Genomic DNA, 17,327 nt, shown 5'->3' on the forward strand with positions numbered 1-17,327 from the left:
TTTTTATCTCTTTCAAAAAGTTTAAAAGGAAATAACATGCATAATAGAGTCATATTTAAGTTTATAAAAATGTATATAGGATATAATTCTATTGCTTAAAAATAAAAATGGAAAAACATGTCAAATTGATATATCTATAGCTAATCTTTGCACAGTCCTGTTTTTGCTATTTTATTTTTAATTTTCTAAAAAATAAGTGGGCATTACATTTATATCATCAAAAATAAAGAAACACTATTCCTAAAACATAGTTTAGAGAAGCACTTGGTTTCCTCTAAGATAACAGAGAGAAGGGATGAAGGGGAAGGGGAAAATCTGTGGAAGTTGAACAAATAATATGTGAGAAAAGTTTCAAAGGCATTGCTCACCCTTTAGCACCTGTATTCCAAGCATCTATATTGCAGGTTACCTCAAAGAATGTGGGAATGGAATAAACACCAGCTTTTAAATCAAGTACAGGGCAAAGTCTAAATCCAGGGACAATATTAAACTATAAACTTCTCCATGGTAACAGTACAGAATCTGGCCATTTAGTATCATCAGAGCCCCCAACTCCACTCCATCCTGCTCCTCTAAAAAAGTCATTCCCAAATCTACAGTACAGAATTATTTTCATAATAAAGAGAATTACTTGGGTACGACTTTGTTTAAAGGCTATCCTCTCATCTCTTTCCAACCCACATGGAAACTTGAATTTATTTATTCTATTATATGCACATAATTTTTAAAGGACTTTCTATTGTTTACTACCCTTGGATCCCTACCTTCAAACAAGAAAATCCTCCTAATGACTTCAAGCTAGACAGGCAAAAGTTTTTCATTCCAGAAGGTGTCAGAGTTATTGTATACATGTATGGACAGAGGAAGGAAATACCTAGCCAACAATACTAACAGAGAACAGCAGAATAAAGTCTGAATTCCTTGGCATGGCATTTAAATCCATCCCAATTGGTCCGTATCATTCTTCTTCAGCTGTTCTCCATTCTCTCTCCACCATGAATTCTCTGCACATCAAAGTTTCCTCTGTTAGAACATATCCCTCCCTCTTTCCAACAATGATAACCAATGTATGTGCATCGGCACCCAAACAAATCTGGAGTCAAATCCAAGTTCTGTCAGTATGGCCTTTGGGCAAGTCACAACTTCTTTGAGGCATCTTGTAAAATGAGAAATATATATATTTTTTTTTAAAATTTTTTTAATGTTTTTATTTATTTTTGTGACAGAGAGAGACAGAGCATGAGCAGGGGAGGGGCAGGGAGAAAGGGAGACACAGAATCGGAAGCAGGCTCCGGGCTCTGAGCTGTCACCACAAAGCCTGATGCGGGGCTCGAACCCACAGACTGTGAGATCATGACCTGAGCCGAAGTAGGACACTTAACTGACTGAGCCACCCAGGCACCCTGAGAAATATATTTTTAAAATCTACCTTGTGAGTTAATGTGAAGATTAAAAATAATGCAAGGAAGGGGCACCTGGGTGGCTCAGCTGATCGAGCGTCCAACTTCAGCTCAGATCATGATCTCATGGTTCATGAGTTAGAGCCCCACATCAGACTCACCTCTGTCAGCTTGTCAGAGCCTGCTTCAGATCCTCTGTCCCTCTCTCTCTGCCCCTCCCCCACCTGTGCTCCCCCCAAAATAAAAAATAAGTATAAAAAAAAAAGAATGCAAGGAAACCTTCCCATTCAGTGCTAAGCATACAGGAGGTGTATGTATGTGTGTGTGTGTGTATATATATATATATATATGTATATATATATATATATATATATATATATATATACTGCTATTATTTCCTGGCTTTGTGCCCTCACACATGCCATTCTCTTTACCTAGAATGTTACCATGTTTTCCCTCCCCCCTTGGGAAATCCTTCATACCAGTCTAGTCATAGGGCTTAATACTGCTTTATCCTATATAAAGCCCTCCTTGACTCCCTCATGTAATTGATGGCTCCCTTTTATTAGCTAGTTCAGTGCTTTGCTCTTTTATCCATCATAGTTCTTCTTATACCAAATTCTATTTATCTGTTATGAACTGAATATTTGTGTCTCCCCAAAATTCCTATGTTGAGATCCTAATCCCGAATGTGACAGCTTTAGAAAGTGGAGTCAGGTCATGAGGATGGGGCCCTCACAAATGGGATTAGTACCCTGATAAAAGAGATCCCAGATATCTCTCTCACCCCCTCCACCATGCGAGGACAGAGTAAACCAGGAAGCAGGCTCTCTAACCAGACATCAATTCTGCTGATGCCCTGGACTTCTCAACCTCCAGAACTGTGAAAAATACCTTTCTGATGTTTATAAGCCACCCAGTCTATGGTATTCTGTTATAGCAGCCTGAGCGAAGAAATTATCTTTTTCTCTTAGAGAAGACCGAAAGTTCATTAAAGACTGGGGAGTATGTAATTCATCTTTGTATCATCCAGCACTGAAGCTGGGGCACAAAGCAGGCACTCAAATGTTTCTGAGTAAACCAAGTAAACGAGAATCTAACAAAACTGCTGTAGCATCAAAGGGTGAGGAATGACAGGGGCAAATATTACAGAGGAGTCAAACAGGTTGAAAGTAGAAAAGCCAGGGGCACGTAGGTGGCTCAGTTAGTTGAGCATCAAGAGTTCAGCTCAGGTCGCGATCTTGAGATGAGTTTGAACCCCACATTGGGCTTGTTGCTGTCAGCACAAAGCCCACATCTGATACTCTGTCCCCCTCTCTCTGCACCTCCCTGACTTGCACTCTCTCAAAAAATAAACATTTTTAAAAATTTGAAAAAAAAAGCAGCAGCTATCTCATTTGGCCATTAGGAAGTCACAAGCAACCTTGAAGAGATCAATTTCAATTAGGTAGCAGGAAATGAGCAAGGTAATGGGGGTGAGCACATGAAAACAAGGCCTTTAAATTGAGCAATTAAGAAAAGTTAAGTGGAAGGTAAACCAGAATTAAGAGAACATTTCTTCATGGCAAGATGAACCAAGAGGGAGAGGCCAAGTATTTAAGAAAGAGAGAAAAAAAATAGGCAAGATTTACACAGTAAGCAGGGTACAGTTAGCTCTGGAGGACAGAGGGTAGGTGTGTGCTATACTCAGCTAAAGGGAAGAAGGCTGAGGATAAATTTTCCAGCTCAAAGCATTGTTATGTAATTTTCTAGTATCAGTGAAATACCTCTCAATCCATCCATTCCTTTCCTTTTCTGCTACCATTGCCCTAGCAATCAGTATATTTTTTAGTATTAATACACTCTTAAGAAAGTATTCTCATCTCTAGTGACATCTGCTCCCTAGTCCTTTTCCATCTCATTACTTGATCTTATCAAGCCACCATTTCACATATTTTGGACAGATGAATGCGGATGTGCACATAAACATACAGATAGATGTATCCATGTGGGTATATACATATACACTAAAATATTTGTTGAGAAAACTGGATTTGTTCTAACGCAACTGATACATTAGGAAGTTGAGCATAATACTAATGTTGCATTTGCATTATGTCCAACTGAAAGAAACACTAAGCACAGATAATGCAACAAACACAGTGTCCCAGAAACACACAGAATGCACACATCTCAAACATCTGCCAGTTCACTCCTTGTGTTACAAGCCATACCCATCCACATGTGGTGTTACAGTTTCAGTCCAATTTCAGATAACCCTTCCTCCAACACTTCACAAATTGCCACCCTTTTAACACCCACTTCTATAAGCAAACTCAGGTCTGTTTTGAGGTCAAGTGTCATAATCAATGTAGCATTTATGCATTTCTTAATCATTTAACATGTGTAAAATTGTGCTGCTAGTCTTAAGTTTGTATCTTTTTACATGTGACTGAAAACATTTTGAGTGTTATGCCCCTACACTCCATTTTTCTATATGTCCTGTAGTTTTGTGTGATTTTGCATATATGATGAGTTTTAGGAACTTTTATGTTGAGTTATAACTTACACTTATAATTACTGCAGCTCTAATTACCAATTTCCCAATGAAATCAAAGACTATAGAGAAGATTAAAAAAAAAGAAAAAAGAAAAATGGGCTTCCCTCACAATTATCTGAAGGTCCTAGTACCTATGAGACACTTTGAAAGACCCAAACGCTTGTCTTGAAGAATGTTTCAGGAAACAGAATACATGAAAAGAAAAAACTATATTGCTGTTTATCTTAAGACAACTTACTTATCTGCCAATCAGCAGGTACATAATAGGGAGAAGTAGTAGTAGAGTCCTTTACCAATGAAGTGATGCCTAAGTATTTTAATATCAAGTAACACAAACATATCCATCCCTAAAGACAGAAAGTATAATGGTAGTTGCCAAGGGATGGGGGAGGGTTGAATGGGGAGTTACTGTTTAACAGGTATAGAGTTTCAGTTTTACAACACGGAAAGAGTTATGGAATGGATAGTGATGATGGTTGCACAATAATATGAATGCATTTAATACCAATGAAAGTACACTTAAAAATGGTTAAGATTTTATATTTTTATCATTTTACCACAATACAAAAAATAATAATAATAATCCCTATATTATACACCGGAAACTAATCATTTAAAAATCCATACTTATTTTCGAAGAGTAACACCATAAAAATACTCATGATTAAATACTAAATACACAAATCTATATGATGTGATTCCAATTTTTATGTAGATACAGAAAAAAAAATCAGAAATACGAATAAGATAACAGGTGATGTTTCTCTACCTCTTCTTGTATTTCCACAAGGAAAAACACATTAGTTTTAACAGAAGGAAAAATTAAAGATTATATAAGTTTGGTGTGGATCGACTTTTGCTTGGTTGCACTACAGGATGTCAAGAAGTCTTGTCAAGAACGTGAAATACAGGGGCACCTGGGTGGCTCAGTCGGTGACATGTCTGACTCTTGGTTTCAGCTCAGGTCATGATCTCATGGTTCCCGGGATTGAGCCCTGTGTGTGGCTCTGAGCTGACAGCACAGAGCTTGCTTGGGGTTCTCTCAACCTCTCCCTCTCTCTCTGCCCTTCCACTGCTGTGCTCTCTCTCTCTCAAATTAGATAAATAAACTTTAAAAAAAAAAACTATTTAAAAAAAGATGATCACAGAATAAACGTTTATTATCCAATTTTCACATGCGAGGTTTTGAACTTGGAGCAGTTTCTACCTTTGAGGTATACAATTTTGTTACTTTAAGAAATTAAATATTCTTACAATATCATTCAGACATGGTGCCTAGTATATTTTTAAGTAACTCAAGGAGAACATGATAGATGGCTAAGGCTTGACTCTATACCAGTAGGTGTATGGCTATGAACACAAATGCCTGAGATTTAAACTGAAAGCTCCCTCAGCAATAACCAAATACTTTAAGAATCAATTAGCTAGCTAAGAATGCCTATGGATTTAATATGTGAGAGTAGTAAACAAAAGAGAAAAAGTCATACACTTGGGAATATTTTGATAAGATAGAAAAAAATCAGTTTTAAGAGTGTTAACTAATTATTAAATACATTTAAAAACATAATTATACACTTTCTCTTAAACATATGTAAAAATGAAAAATGAGGGGTGCCTGGGTGGCTCAGTCAGTTAAGCATCTGACTTCAGCTCAGGTCATGACTCACAGTTCCTGGCTTCAAACCCCATGTCGGGCTCTGTGCTGACAGCTCAGAGCCTAGAGCCTGCTTCTGATTCTGTGTCTCCCTCTCTCTGCCCCTCCTCTGCTCATGCACTCTCTCTCTCTCTCTCTCTCTCTAAAACAAATACACTTTAAAAAAAAAAAAAAAGAAAGAAAGATGAATGAAAGTGAAGTTTAAATTCTATATTAAGTGTTAGAGGTTTTTCTTTTTTTTTTTTTTTTTCTGTTGTCTAGGCTTCTAACAAAATCAGGACAAGAAGCAAGGCAAACACAACATTTTGCACTAACTATATGATATTACCTAAATGTTCAGGGTGCTTTGAATTTCCAAGTAGCTCAAGCTGTCTCTGTTAAAATGTCTATGAAGTTTTTAATTAACAGGAAAAAAATGAATTTTCAACATCCCAATAAGAAATTTCCATTAGACATCAACAATTAGTTATCACTATAACCTACACAGTAGCTGTAATTTATCATTTTAAGAACATTTTTAACACTATTTTGATTCATGTAACAATCCTGTCAGATAATCTGTATCAATTTCATTTGACAGATCAGTAAACCAGTACAGGACATTAAGTACACTCAAACTTCAGAATTACAAGACTCACTCAAGAAAATGTTAAAACTCTGCAGTCTCGGGTAACCCCTCCCTGTTCCCAGACTGAAGTGGATCCCAGAAATCTGCATTTTAAATAAACAATGCAGGTGATACTGGTACAGGTTGTCCCCATCCCCATACCCACCCCCCCCCCCCCCGCCACATCTTTTAAGACACTGATTTAAGTAACATGACTAAGGTTTTAGGTGGTTTAATACTCCATTTTTACTTTGAATCAAAGTTCCCAAATGTTTAGATAGTAGAGCTTTGCAGATCTCCATGAAAGACATGTAAAATTTTAAATAAATTAGTAATTTTACATTCAGTTAAATTAAATACCTCTTATACTAAACTCCTATACCACAAACAAGTGGTAATAGGTGTCTAAGTTTTAAGAAACATAAAACCAAGGTGCCTGGGTGGCTCAATTGGTTAAGCATGTGACTCTTAATTTCAGCACATGTCATGATCCCAGGGTAGTGGGATCGAGCCCCATGTCAGGCTCCATGCTGAGCATGGAGCCTGCTTAAGATTCTCTCTCCCGACACCTGGGTGCCTCAGTCAGTTAAGGGTCCGATTTCAGCTCAGATCATGATCTCACAGTTCATGGGTTTGAGCCCCTCAAGGGGATCTGTGCTGACAGCTGGGAGCCTGGAGCCTGCTACTTAGGATTCTGTGTCTCTCTCTCCCTCTCTCTCTCTCTCTCTCTCTCTCTGCCCCTCCCTGGTTCGCACTCTGTCTCTCTCTCAAAAATAAACATTAAAAAAAATCTTTTAATTAAAAAAAAAAAAAGATTCTCAATCTCTTCCTCTGCCCCTCTCCCCCACTCACTCTCTCTCTCTCTCTCTCTAAAATAAAAAAAAAAAAAGTCAGTTAAGTGTCTAGCTCCTGGTTTCAGATTAGGTCATGATCTCACAGTTTGTGACTTCAAACTCCATGTGGAGCTCTGCACTGACAGAGTGGAGTCTGCTTGGGATTCTCTCCCTCCCTCTCTCTCTGCCTCTCCCCTGCTCATGCTCTCTCTCCCAAAATAAATAAATAAACAATAAAAAAATTTAATAAAATAAATTTAAATAATACCCAGGCTTTTAACAACAACAAAAAAACAAAAAACTGAGAAAATGCTACAATTATTTCATGTTCTCTGTGAAATGCAGGAAAAGCAGACACTGAATTATTTGACTCTGCTGCATTTTATACGGTGGGAAGATAAAACTTAGGTTCCATGGGTTGGTTCTAAATACATAATGAAAATTTAAGATGAAAATATAAAAGCACTCAGAGCACAATTTTGTGAATATACCAAAAATCCATTGAACTGAATATCTTAGAGGATTAATTCTATGGTATATGAATTTTATCTTACTTTTTAAAAAGAAAAAAAGCACTCAGAAGATTTCAAACTCCTATATTTGCCAATCATTTCAAACTTCTAAGACATGTATTAGTATTACTATTAAATAGCATAATTATTTTCTGGCCTATATCACAGGTGGTAAAAACCAATGTAGAAATAATAACATAAATAAAGCCACCAACTTGATAGCGATTTTAAATAAGAATTCTGATGCCACTGTTCCTGTTTATTTGCTGCCAATTTTTCCCAATAAAGTCCCACCTTATCTGCCTTTCATTATAGGGCTATTCTCAAATTTATTAGTAATATAAATGACTAATTTTACATTTTACTCCTAAAATAATCTTGTCTTTCTTAAACTAGGTATATAGTATATAATACACTGAAATATAAAACAGTTATTAAGCACAAGGCTTTAAAAGCAGACTATCTCTACTCTGCTTCTTACCGTGTAGGTAACTTCAGGCAAGTAAGTAACTTACTCTCTCTGCCCCATTTTCCCAAAGGGCTGTAGTGAGAATTAAATGCACCAACACATGTACAGTGCTCAGAACAGTGCCTAGCACTTAATAAGCACACCATAAATGTCTTCTACTTAGTTACATAATTATTTTTATGGAAAAAGATCTCTCAGCTTAGACAACTCATTATAAATCCTGATAATATTCCATTTTCAATTTACCTTACCAATGAGTTCACATTTAGGAAAAGTGGGCTTAATATCTAAGTAGCCTTGGTGTTTATGCTATATCTACCCTATTCACAAGCCCAATTTTCTCCAACCCTGAGTCACTATTAGTTCCTCTTCTGACTCATCACATAGAAAGGTAGACAGTCTGGTATATAATGGGCATACCAAAGGCATTTCTTAATCTACCTGGATTCACATGGTTTACTTAGTCGAACTTGTCCCATATAATGTTCAACAAATACGCTGAATAATTATGACTTAAAATTGTGCTCACTTAAAAATGCTTTCTATATATTAAATGCTCCTTCAAACTATGGAGTAGGTGTTTTAACTCCATCTTGACAGAAAAACAACATATCACTTATGTAAAAACAAAGATTCATATTTTCTGATCTAGCCAAAAATAGATTATGCTGATGGCCTGGTGTTCAAAATTTTGCCAAGTAAACTATAGAGGGTCAGAAGCAATCTCTGAGCCTACAAATTTGACCTTAATTTCTAATCAGTTCCTTTTACTCTTTTCTCCATTCAGAGGTTTAAATTATTTAAGATAACCTCTAATAAAAAGTTATAGAAAAAATAAAAAGTTATAGGAAAACAAGCTACATATTGCAAAATTGGCTAATTCTTAAAAATTAATTCTTTTAATATTTTATTAATTAAAAATGAATTCTTAAAAATCTCGCTCTCCCAAGATGCACACACACACACACACACGCATACACGCACACTGAAAATACTGCTCTACCACTTATTCACTTTCCATGTGATCCTGAGTCATTTCAGCTCTTCAAGCCTCCATTTTCTCCTCTGGAAATGAGGATATAAAGAGAAACAGTAACTACCACATGGGATTGCTGTGAGTATTAATTAAAACAACATAAAGTACTGTAGCCAACCACTATGAAAATAGTAAGTTTCAATACGTGTTAACTTTGTATTTAAATCAAAATTTCAGTATCATTTGACCTTACCTATTGAAATATTTTATTAACCACCTCCGTTAACCCACTCATGCAAACCTATTCAATGGCAATAACTTCACAAGCACTCTGAAAACAGGGGTGGTACTGCCTAGGAACCCTTCCTCAACTATCCCCGTCTTCCTTAGGTTAGGTACCCTGCTCAGCCTGCATTAAACACTGTACTTACCACAGTTCCCTATATTACTTGAGAGGCCCTGTGGGCAAGGCCTGTGTCCTATTCATTTCTGTATCCCCAGACTGCAGCCCAATAGTTCTTAACCCTGACTCACAGTAGAATCACATGAGAAGCTTATCAAAATATTGATGCCTGGGATCCATCCCAGACCCATTAAATCAAAAGGGGCTCAGGGAGGGAGAGGGCAAGTATTCTGCATGAGGAGCTTTTTTTTTTTTAAGATCCTCACATGATATTAATGCACTTCCACAATTAAGAACCACTGCACTCAGATTTAAAACACCGTAAGTATGTATACACGTATGTGTGAATGGATGTATAAATATATAGGTACAGAAATGTAAGTCTCAGCCCAAGAGCCTCATCACCAGTAGCTTCTCTCAGCCCCAATCACCTCTTCCCCCTCAACACAAAACTTTTTTTTTTTCAGATTTTTAAGTGATCTCCATACCCCAATGTGGGGCTCTAACTCACAGCCCTGAGATCAAGAGTCACATGCTCCACTGACTAAGCCAGCCAGGCACCCCTACACATAAAATATTTCTAATAAACAATTTGCTGTGTTAAGATGGCTTTTCAATTGTTAACTCAGTACTTAAGTTTTTTCATATAATTATGCCTTATCCTTCTTCCAGGATTATAGCCCTGCTCCTTGAGAATATACACTGCCTTACTCTTCTTGTTTTTTTTCCACAGCCCTTGCCATACTGCCTGAACACAGACATGTAATAAAGATCTGACTGATCTAATAAACGTATACCAAAATTACTGGCAAGAACAGCCAAATTATCCAATTTGAGCTATTCCCCCAAAAAAGTAGACAAAGTAAAAATTTAGGGAAAAAACATTTTTTTAATCTCTAACTTAGTAATCAAGAACAACTAAAGTTTGTCTCACTAATAAGCATCTGTATATTTGCACTTTTTATTACAGTCATCACAAGTACTATCCCACCCAGCTTCCCATCCCCATCCATCACATCTAGTTTGAGACCTGCATCCTTGCTAATATTATCTTGGTGCTGTTTGTGATATCTTTAGCTGTTGTCAGGTAGCCTTTACAACAAATTTTATAATATTCTGTAATTAGCAAGATAAGTTAATGAAAGTCACAGTGAATGTGTCAAACAGATGTTTAATAAATACTTCCTGATGGAACTTAATGTTTATCAACCACAAAAATCGGCTTTTGCATGTGAATTATATGCTACTTTCCTAATAGAAACTTGGTTGAGAATACTGTCTGAAAATAAGAGAGTCTTTCTCAACATCACATATAATACAAGTCTATTTTTGAATGTTGACAGATTAATAATTTTCTGCTTTTCTGATATTTACACACCTGAAAACTTTATAAAATATGATATGACTTCTTAAACCAACAGTGCTACATTACACAAGAAACTCCATACCAACTGACATTCTCAGTGTTGAAACTACTAGGAGAAATGAATGGCACACAATTCTAAAAATACAACCTGAAGAATATAAAGATGGCCCATCTTTAAAGTTCTGTGTCATATATTTACCACTATTAAAATAATCTGAACGACTTAAGCTGTTTTTACGAAAATATGAGGAGGCACTCAACAAGTATGCCTGCTAATTAGGTACTGCGTTAAAACATTACCATGTTTTGTTGCGTCCTACAGCAACAGATAGAGCCATAGTTACCACAAAAAGAAAGCAGTCCTCAACTCTCTATTCAATAAAAAAGGTTAAAATTCCACAGACAAAAAAAAATGGTACCCTGGGTTGTTTGTTTTTAAGGAAGATTAAATTTAGGAGTTGCCAACACCCAAACGAAAAACATTCCAGAGTATTAGACTCAATTGTAGTGGGGAGTGATCTACATTCTCAGCACTATGTTCCCTAACCCAAAGCAGGAGCATTAACAATGGATGTTTCTTAGGATCTCGCATGATACACCACACTTATTTCCCCCGGTAAACATAATGCTTGTTAAAAACAAAAACAAAAAAGGTACTGGAGAAGTAACAATTCTAGTACAAGCAGCCTGACAAAAAATAAAGTTTAACATCTGCCAAGATATTTCCCAAAATAAGACCCCTGTCAGATGAACAATGAGGAAAAGACTGAAAATGACTAATTCTTTTATTTGGACCATCAGCTACTTTTAAAAATAAAGTTGAGGAATGTAGCTTTTCCAGAGCCCTGTCTTTAGTTTCCCCTTAATCTTCATATTTTTAACAACAACAACAACCAAAAAAAAAAAAAAACCCTAGAAATTTGATTACCACTCTCATGAATTCCTTTTAAAGCAATTTAATGAATAACAGATCTTTTGTGCAAGTAGCAAACCACAGAGGACAGTTTTGCTGGCTGATAAAATCTCGCTGAAACATGCATATAAAAATATACCCTTCAAAGACAAACTGTGATTTTCCAGGTATGGAAATCATATTAACACTTAAAAAGTTGGGTATGTTTGACATATACCCTAGCTTACTCTGAATGTTTTTACTTGAACCACAATTGAAGTTAGCATATTCTTATTAATTATTAACTAGGTATCAAAGTTGAATACATTACAAGGCCACGAGTAAAAAAAAAAAAAAATTTTTTTTTTAAGAGTAAAACCTAATGAGCCAATGGGAAAATGATACAACTTCTTTGGGTGAAACAAGGTTGTGGAATCACTTCCCAAAACTCGTGCACTTCTATTCAAGTAACCAAAATTTGCTTAGAAAAAAATTTTTTGAGGGTAGAGATAGGTGCGGTTACACACTAAGTAAAAATGTTTCACCACTCACTCTAACAGAAAGACGTTGCTGCCTGCAGGAATGTTGAGACTGCTCAAAAATACAAAACAAAAACAAAAACCCTACCACAAATGTTTTCCAGAATACACAGAGCCAAATACTTAAATACACGGAAAGATCGTCTTAGCAAAAAGAACTGTGGGTTGCTACAGCATTCCTATTGTCCTAAATACTCAGAATAAACTGTACGCGCGCGCGCGCGCGCGCGCGCGCGCGCGCGCGCGTGTGTGTGTGTGTGTGTGTGTGTGTGTGTGTGTGTGTGTGTGTGATGGGGAGCGCTCTTCCCAAAAGCTAGCTTAGATATGAAACAGTGCATACACTCATTCAGATACACTCATCTTGGATACACTGAAAGATAAAGCTGTCTCGCATAGTGCTAAGGCCACGTTTCTTTACAGGTGCTATTAAACACTGTCAAGAGAAAAGAGATAAACAATCTGATAACTTCCGAGGGGCACGTGGGAAACTAAACAGCGCATGTCGTCATCACCATTAATCAATTTTTCTAACTGATGAAGCAGAAACAAACAACCCTAAGCGGGCAAGTCCTGGAACCACGAGTAGTCTTTCCACCAATGTAAAGAAGGATCCTGAATCGGAGACCTCAGCCAGGAAGCCTGAAAAGCACGTGTCCTACTTTGCGTTTGGGGAACTTCCCAGGAAGCATTTGCTCACAGTAAAACTCCATCACCCTCGGCCTGCATAACTCAGCGAAAGGATAAAAGTACGAGCTGGAGTGGGGAACCTCTGCCCCCCGGGGCCCCGGGAAGCTCCCTCCGCGGCCCCCCGCCCGCTCACCTCTGCCGCGGGGATGTTGACCACGCCGGTGGAGCGACGCTTCTCGCGCAGCTTTCTCTTCTCGATCTGCCCCTTGCCCTTCCTGGCACTGGGGCCCGAGCTCTTGCCCTTGTCCTGGGCGCCGTCCCGCTCCTCGTCGTCGCCCCGGGCCGGCGGTGCCCCCGAGGCGGAGACCGCGGCCGCGGCGGTGGGAGGCGGCTCGTCCTCGGGCCGCCGGGGGCCGGGGGCGGAGCGGGGCAGCGCCGCGGGGCCCACGGCGCAGTTCACGCCCCCGGAGCCGGGGGCGGCAGGTGCGGCCGCGCCGCCGGGGAGGTTGTTGTTGAGCTCGTTGGCCGCGGCGGCGGCCGAGGTGCCCAAAGCCCCCGCCGGGGGCTTCCCGCTCGCGTCACTGCTGCCCCCGCCCGGGGCGGCCGGGCCCGGGGGGTTCTGCTTGGCGCGCATCTTCTCGCGCTTCGCCTTCCACTCCTCCAGGAAGTCGGTGGTGCTGCCGCCGCTGCCGCCGGTCCGGTAGCCACCGGTCGCCATATTCCCAGCGGGGCCGGCCGGGCTCTCACCTCAGGCCGCCCGGCCCGGCTCCGGCCGCCGCCGCCTCTGCCCTCCCGCGGCCCGGAGGATGCGAGGGAACGACCCCCGGGCGCGGGGGCGGCCGCGGCTCCCCCAGCGGCCGGCGGGTCTGAGGGGAAACACAAAAGGGGGCGGGGAAGGGAAGCGTTAAGGTCCTCGCCCTGCCTGAGGGGCTGCCCCCGCGACCCGTCTCGGAGCCCCCCGCCCCCGCACAGCGCGGCGACCAGTCCCCGGCGGCAAGTGGCTGCAGAGTCCCCACCCTGCAAAGTTTCTCCGACGCACCTACACGGCGGGCCCTGCGATCGCCGCCCCTCGAGGGGAGGAGAAAGGGACTGTCCCCACCCCCGGCCCGCCCGCCCCATCCCCACCGGGGTCTGCGCCTGCGGCGGTAAGGGGACCGGGGCCAGACCCCGCCACCTGTCGGCTCGCCGCCTCTCCTGCCCCTCGCTGCGGCCACCGTCGGCCCAAGGTCCCCGCCACCAACACCTTCAAGCCTGGGCGAGGCGCGAAGCTCCTGGGCGGCTCGCAGAGGAGGCTGGACGCGCACACACACCAGTTGTCCAGCCGCTTCGGGAGGACGGGCGCGCGGGTCGAGCGCGGACAGCCCCTTACCTGGGGGGAGTTTGGGGGGGACGAGGCGCGGGTCTGGGAGTCGGCGCCCAGGTGAGCCGACGCGGCGGCGCGGAAGGAGCTGCGGCAAACTCGCGGCCGGAGCTCGCGACTCTCCCCGGCCAGGAGGGAGGGAAAGAGGGAGGGAGCGAGGGGCGGGAGGGGAGCCGAGCGGCGCCGAAGCGCGGGCGGAAAGGGCCGAGACGGCGCGCGAGGGGCGCGGCGCGCAGTGAGGGGCGGGGGGGGGGGGGGGGTCGTGCCCGCCGACGCCCCGCCCCCGTCGCTCAGGTGCGCGCCGCCTCGTCCAGCCCGCCGCTGCAGCCCGCCCCGCGCCCGCCTGTCCGACCGCACATTCCTGGGCTCGCGGCCCCGCGGCGGCTCCGACTCCGGGCGGGACGGCCCAACACGCCCTTCACCCCGGTCCTCTTCTCCGCCTCCCCGTCTCCCACCACTCTTCCTTTTAAGTACAAGACATATTCTTCGAGGGAAAAGCTCGAAGGCTGCTGGCCGAGGGGGAAAATGCAGTCAACTTGTGATGATTCAGGCCTGACTAGCCAGGATGGGAAAAGAGTCGCGCGTCACTTTTCCTGGTCGCTGCCCGCTTTTCAGATGTACCAGGGTGGCAGGCAGAAGAGCAGTAAAAAAAAAAAAAAAAAGAAACAAACCCAAACACTTCCTTCTGAGAAAAGTCTGTGTTCTCTGGGTGAAAGGGTCGGCTGAAAGAAAGAGGGGCTTACATTATCAGTGAATTATCAATTATCTTAGGCTTGCCGGAGAAAACTAAAAACTCATTTAGCCAGTGTATTGCATTGGCATCCCATTCCTATTTGGAATTCTCCTTTTAGCCCTGTCTCTACACCTCTTTACAGAGCGTGAATTTAGCAGCAAAGCTCCCTACCCAGTTATGAAAGCTGCGTTGATGCTGATTTCATGTGGGCTGGTGCCGTGATTGACTCTTACTTCTCTGTTCTCTTAACATACCAGGCAGTGTATCTTATCCTCAGATGCAAGTCATTTAACATTTCTGGATCAGGGCTGCGTGGACTGCCACTGTCCCACACCTGAAGGGACAGACCTCACTACATACAAGTGGTGTCAGGGCACATCATTGTCCTGGGCTACAAATGCCAGGTCACCATTTTGTAAAAAAAAAAAAAAAAAAAAAAAAAAAAAGTAGGCGAGCCCTGAGTCACACTCTTACCTAACATAAATCTTTATTCCTACTTAGTATTCCTGTTTTGCCCAGGTGGCACATGGTGGGTGGGCAATCAGTGCGTGCCTGCCACAAAAATAAGATCGGGAGACAGTGATTCACATGCTATTTATTTCTCAGAGGGAAAGTCACAGAGTTCTGGTCTTTGGTCTGGCTTTTGGGGTGAAACGTGCATAACAGTGAGAGGGCTCTGGAAAAAAAATCCTTAGAAAATCAAAGGCCTTTCTTGGGAATTGGTTTAGAAGGCTGAGCCTAGCTGGTAACAACCTGGGTTTGCCACCTGAAATCCCTCCTTTACAGAGTCACTACAGTATTTTGTTTTCTGGGTTTTAAGGGGGGTAGAAGGAGAGTTGGGCATTAAGCAGATTCACATTAATATACTTTGTAACTTACCAAAGGATTTTCACCTGGAAGGGCTGCTGGACATAGCAGAAAGAGGATACAGTGTGCCTGAACATAAATACATAAGTAGCTGAGAGAGCTTGGATGTGGTGTTTGAATTCTCTGAAACTCCGCTTTCTTTACTACAAAATCAGCAACAACAGCATAAATTTTTAAGCTGTTATAAGACTTGACACTATGTACTTGGTTCAAGGAAGGCATTCAGTAAATATAATCCCTTTTATTAGTAAACGGATATCAAGCAGTCTTTGGTCTCTAAAAAGTGGGGGGGGGGTGGAGTTGAGGGGAGAAGGCAGGCAGAAAGATTACGTACTGAATACACAATATTCACTTGAAAATGAGACATAGAATGAACTAGAATAACACTTACCACTGCACTCTCAGACTAGTTCTCTTAGTATTAATAGGCTCTGAGTCAGGAATTGGATACTCCTGACTCCTGTGGCTTTGGGCAAGTTGCTTAACTTTTGTGCCTCTGTTTACTTACATATAAAATGGGGATAATGATACTTCCTACATTGTGAGAGTGTTGTGAAGGTATCTGAGATCTTTGGATAAAAGGTAGTATATGAGTACCAGAGTAGTTATTATTAGTCTATAAAGTGCCCTAGGAACCATGGATGAAAGAGATTATTGAGGTACAAAGCACTGTGTATTATTATTGTTATCATTTATTATACCTTTTGTCTTTACCTTACCATTCTCACTTCCAAAGATGTATTTTACAGCCAGACTGCTTCCAGCCTTGCATCAAGATATTTAGCTGAGTCAGTCCTAAATTGCAAAATGTTTGCATATCATCAATCTTTATGTTTAGCATTCTGATGAAATAATCCTCAAAGACTCAGAGCTTGGTTTCTCAACCATGGCACTATTGACATTTAAGAATAGATAATTCTGTAGGGTTTGTCCTGTCCATTGTAGGATGTTTAGCAGCATTCTTGGCTTGCATCCACTAGATACCAATAGTTGGCCCTCACCCCCAGTTGTGACTTTGCCAAATGTTCCCTGCAGGGGAAAATCTTCCCCAGTTGAGAATTTCTGAGCTGGCTCTAAAATAACTAATTTTGGTGATACACTTGCCCTTAAATAATAAAGGGAAATATGATGATACTAACAAATAAAAAAATTCATATTAATAGGTCAGAATGAAACTTACTCTAAATGTTAAATCTTACTTAATGTTTTTCAGAGAGTGGATTAGCTATGGTGTGAAATAGCCTTTTTATATGTGTTGAAATAATTAATAGAATATTGAGCCGTTATGCCTTCAAAGCAAATATTTCTGGAACATATGCAATTCATCCTCTAAAATCAAAATATTACATGTACATAGTCTTTAAATGTAAATACTTTAGTTCTGTAAGAATTATAACAAAAGGCAGCAATCCCCTACTTAGCCTTCCCACTACCAAAATCCTACCCAAATTTTTGAATTCTTATATCTCTTTCTGCTAATATGAATCTTCATATTTATTTTTAATGTGTTTGAGAGAGAGAGAGAGAGAGAGAGAGAGTGTGTGTGTGTG

At 41.1% G+C, this 17,327-nt stretch overlaps 1 protein-coding gene across 5 annotated transcripts in view; it reads right to left on the reverse strand.

Annotated features, from left to right (window-relative positions):
- The window catches only part of PAWR (pro-apoptotic WT1 regulator), a 196,432-nt gene extending 182,599 nt beyond the window's left edge, over positions 1 to 13,833 (reverse strand). For 2 of the 5 annotated variants that reach the window (XM_045062103.1, XM_045062104.1), the window contains exon 1: positions 13,011 to 13,833. In XM_045062103.1, the coding sequence (XP_044918038.1) occupies positions 13,011 to 13,535 (525 nt within the window). In that variant the 5' untranslated portion in view covers positions 13,536 to 13,833. The remainder of the gene's footprint in view (positions 1 to 13,010) is intronic. The other 3 variants (XM_023257274.2, XR_002743949.2, XM_023257275.2) reach the window with 2 other exon arrangements.
- Positions 13,834 to 17,327: the final 3,494 nt, after the last annotated feature.

The sequence above is a fragment of the Felis catus genome, chromosome B4 (genome assembly GCF_018350175.1).
Source record: "Felis catus isolate Fca126 chromosome B4, F.catus_Fca126_mat1.0, whole genome shotgun sequence".
Classification (NCBI taxonomy): domain Eukaryota; kingdom Metazoa; phylum Chordata; class Mammalia; order Carnivora; family Felidae; genus Felis; species Felis catus.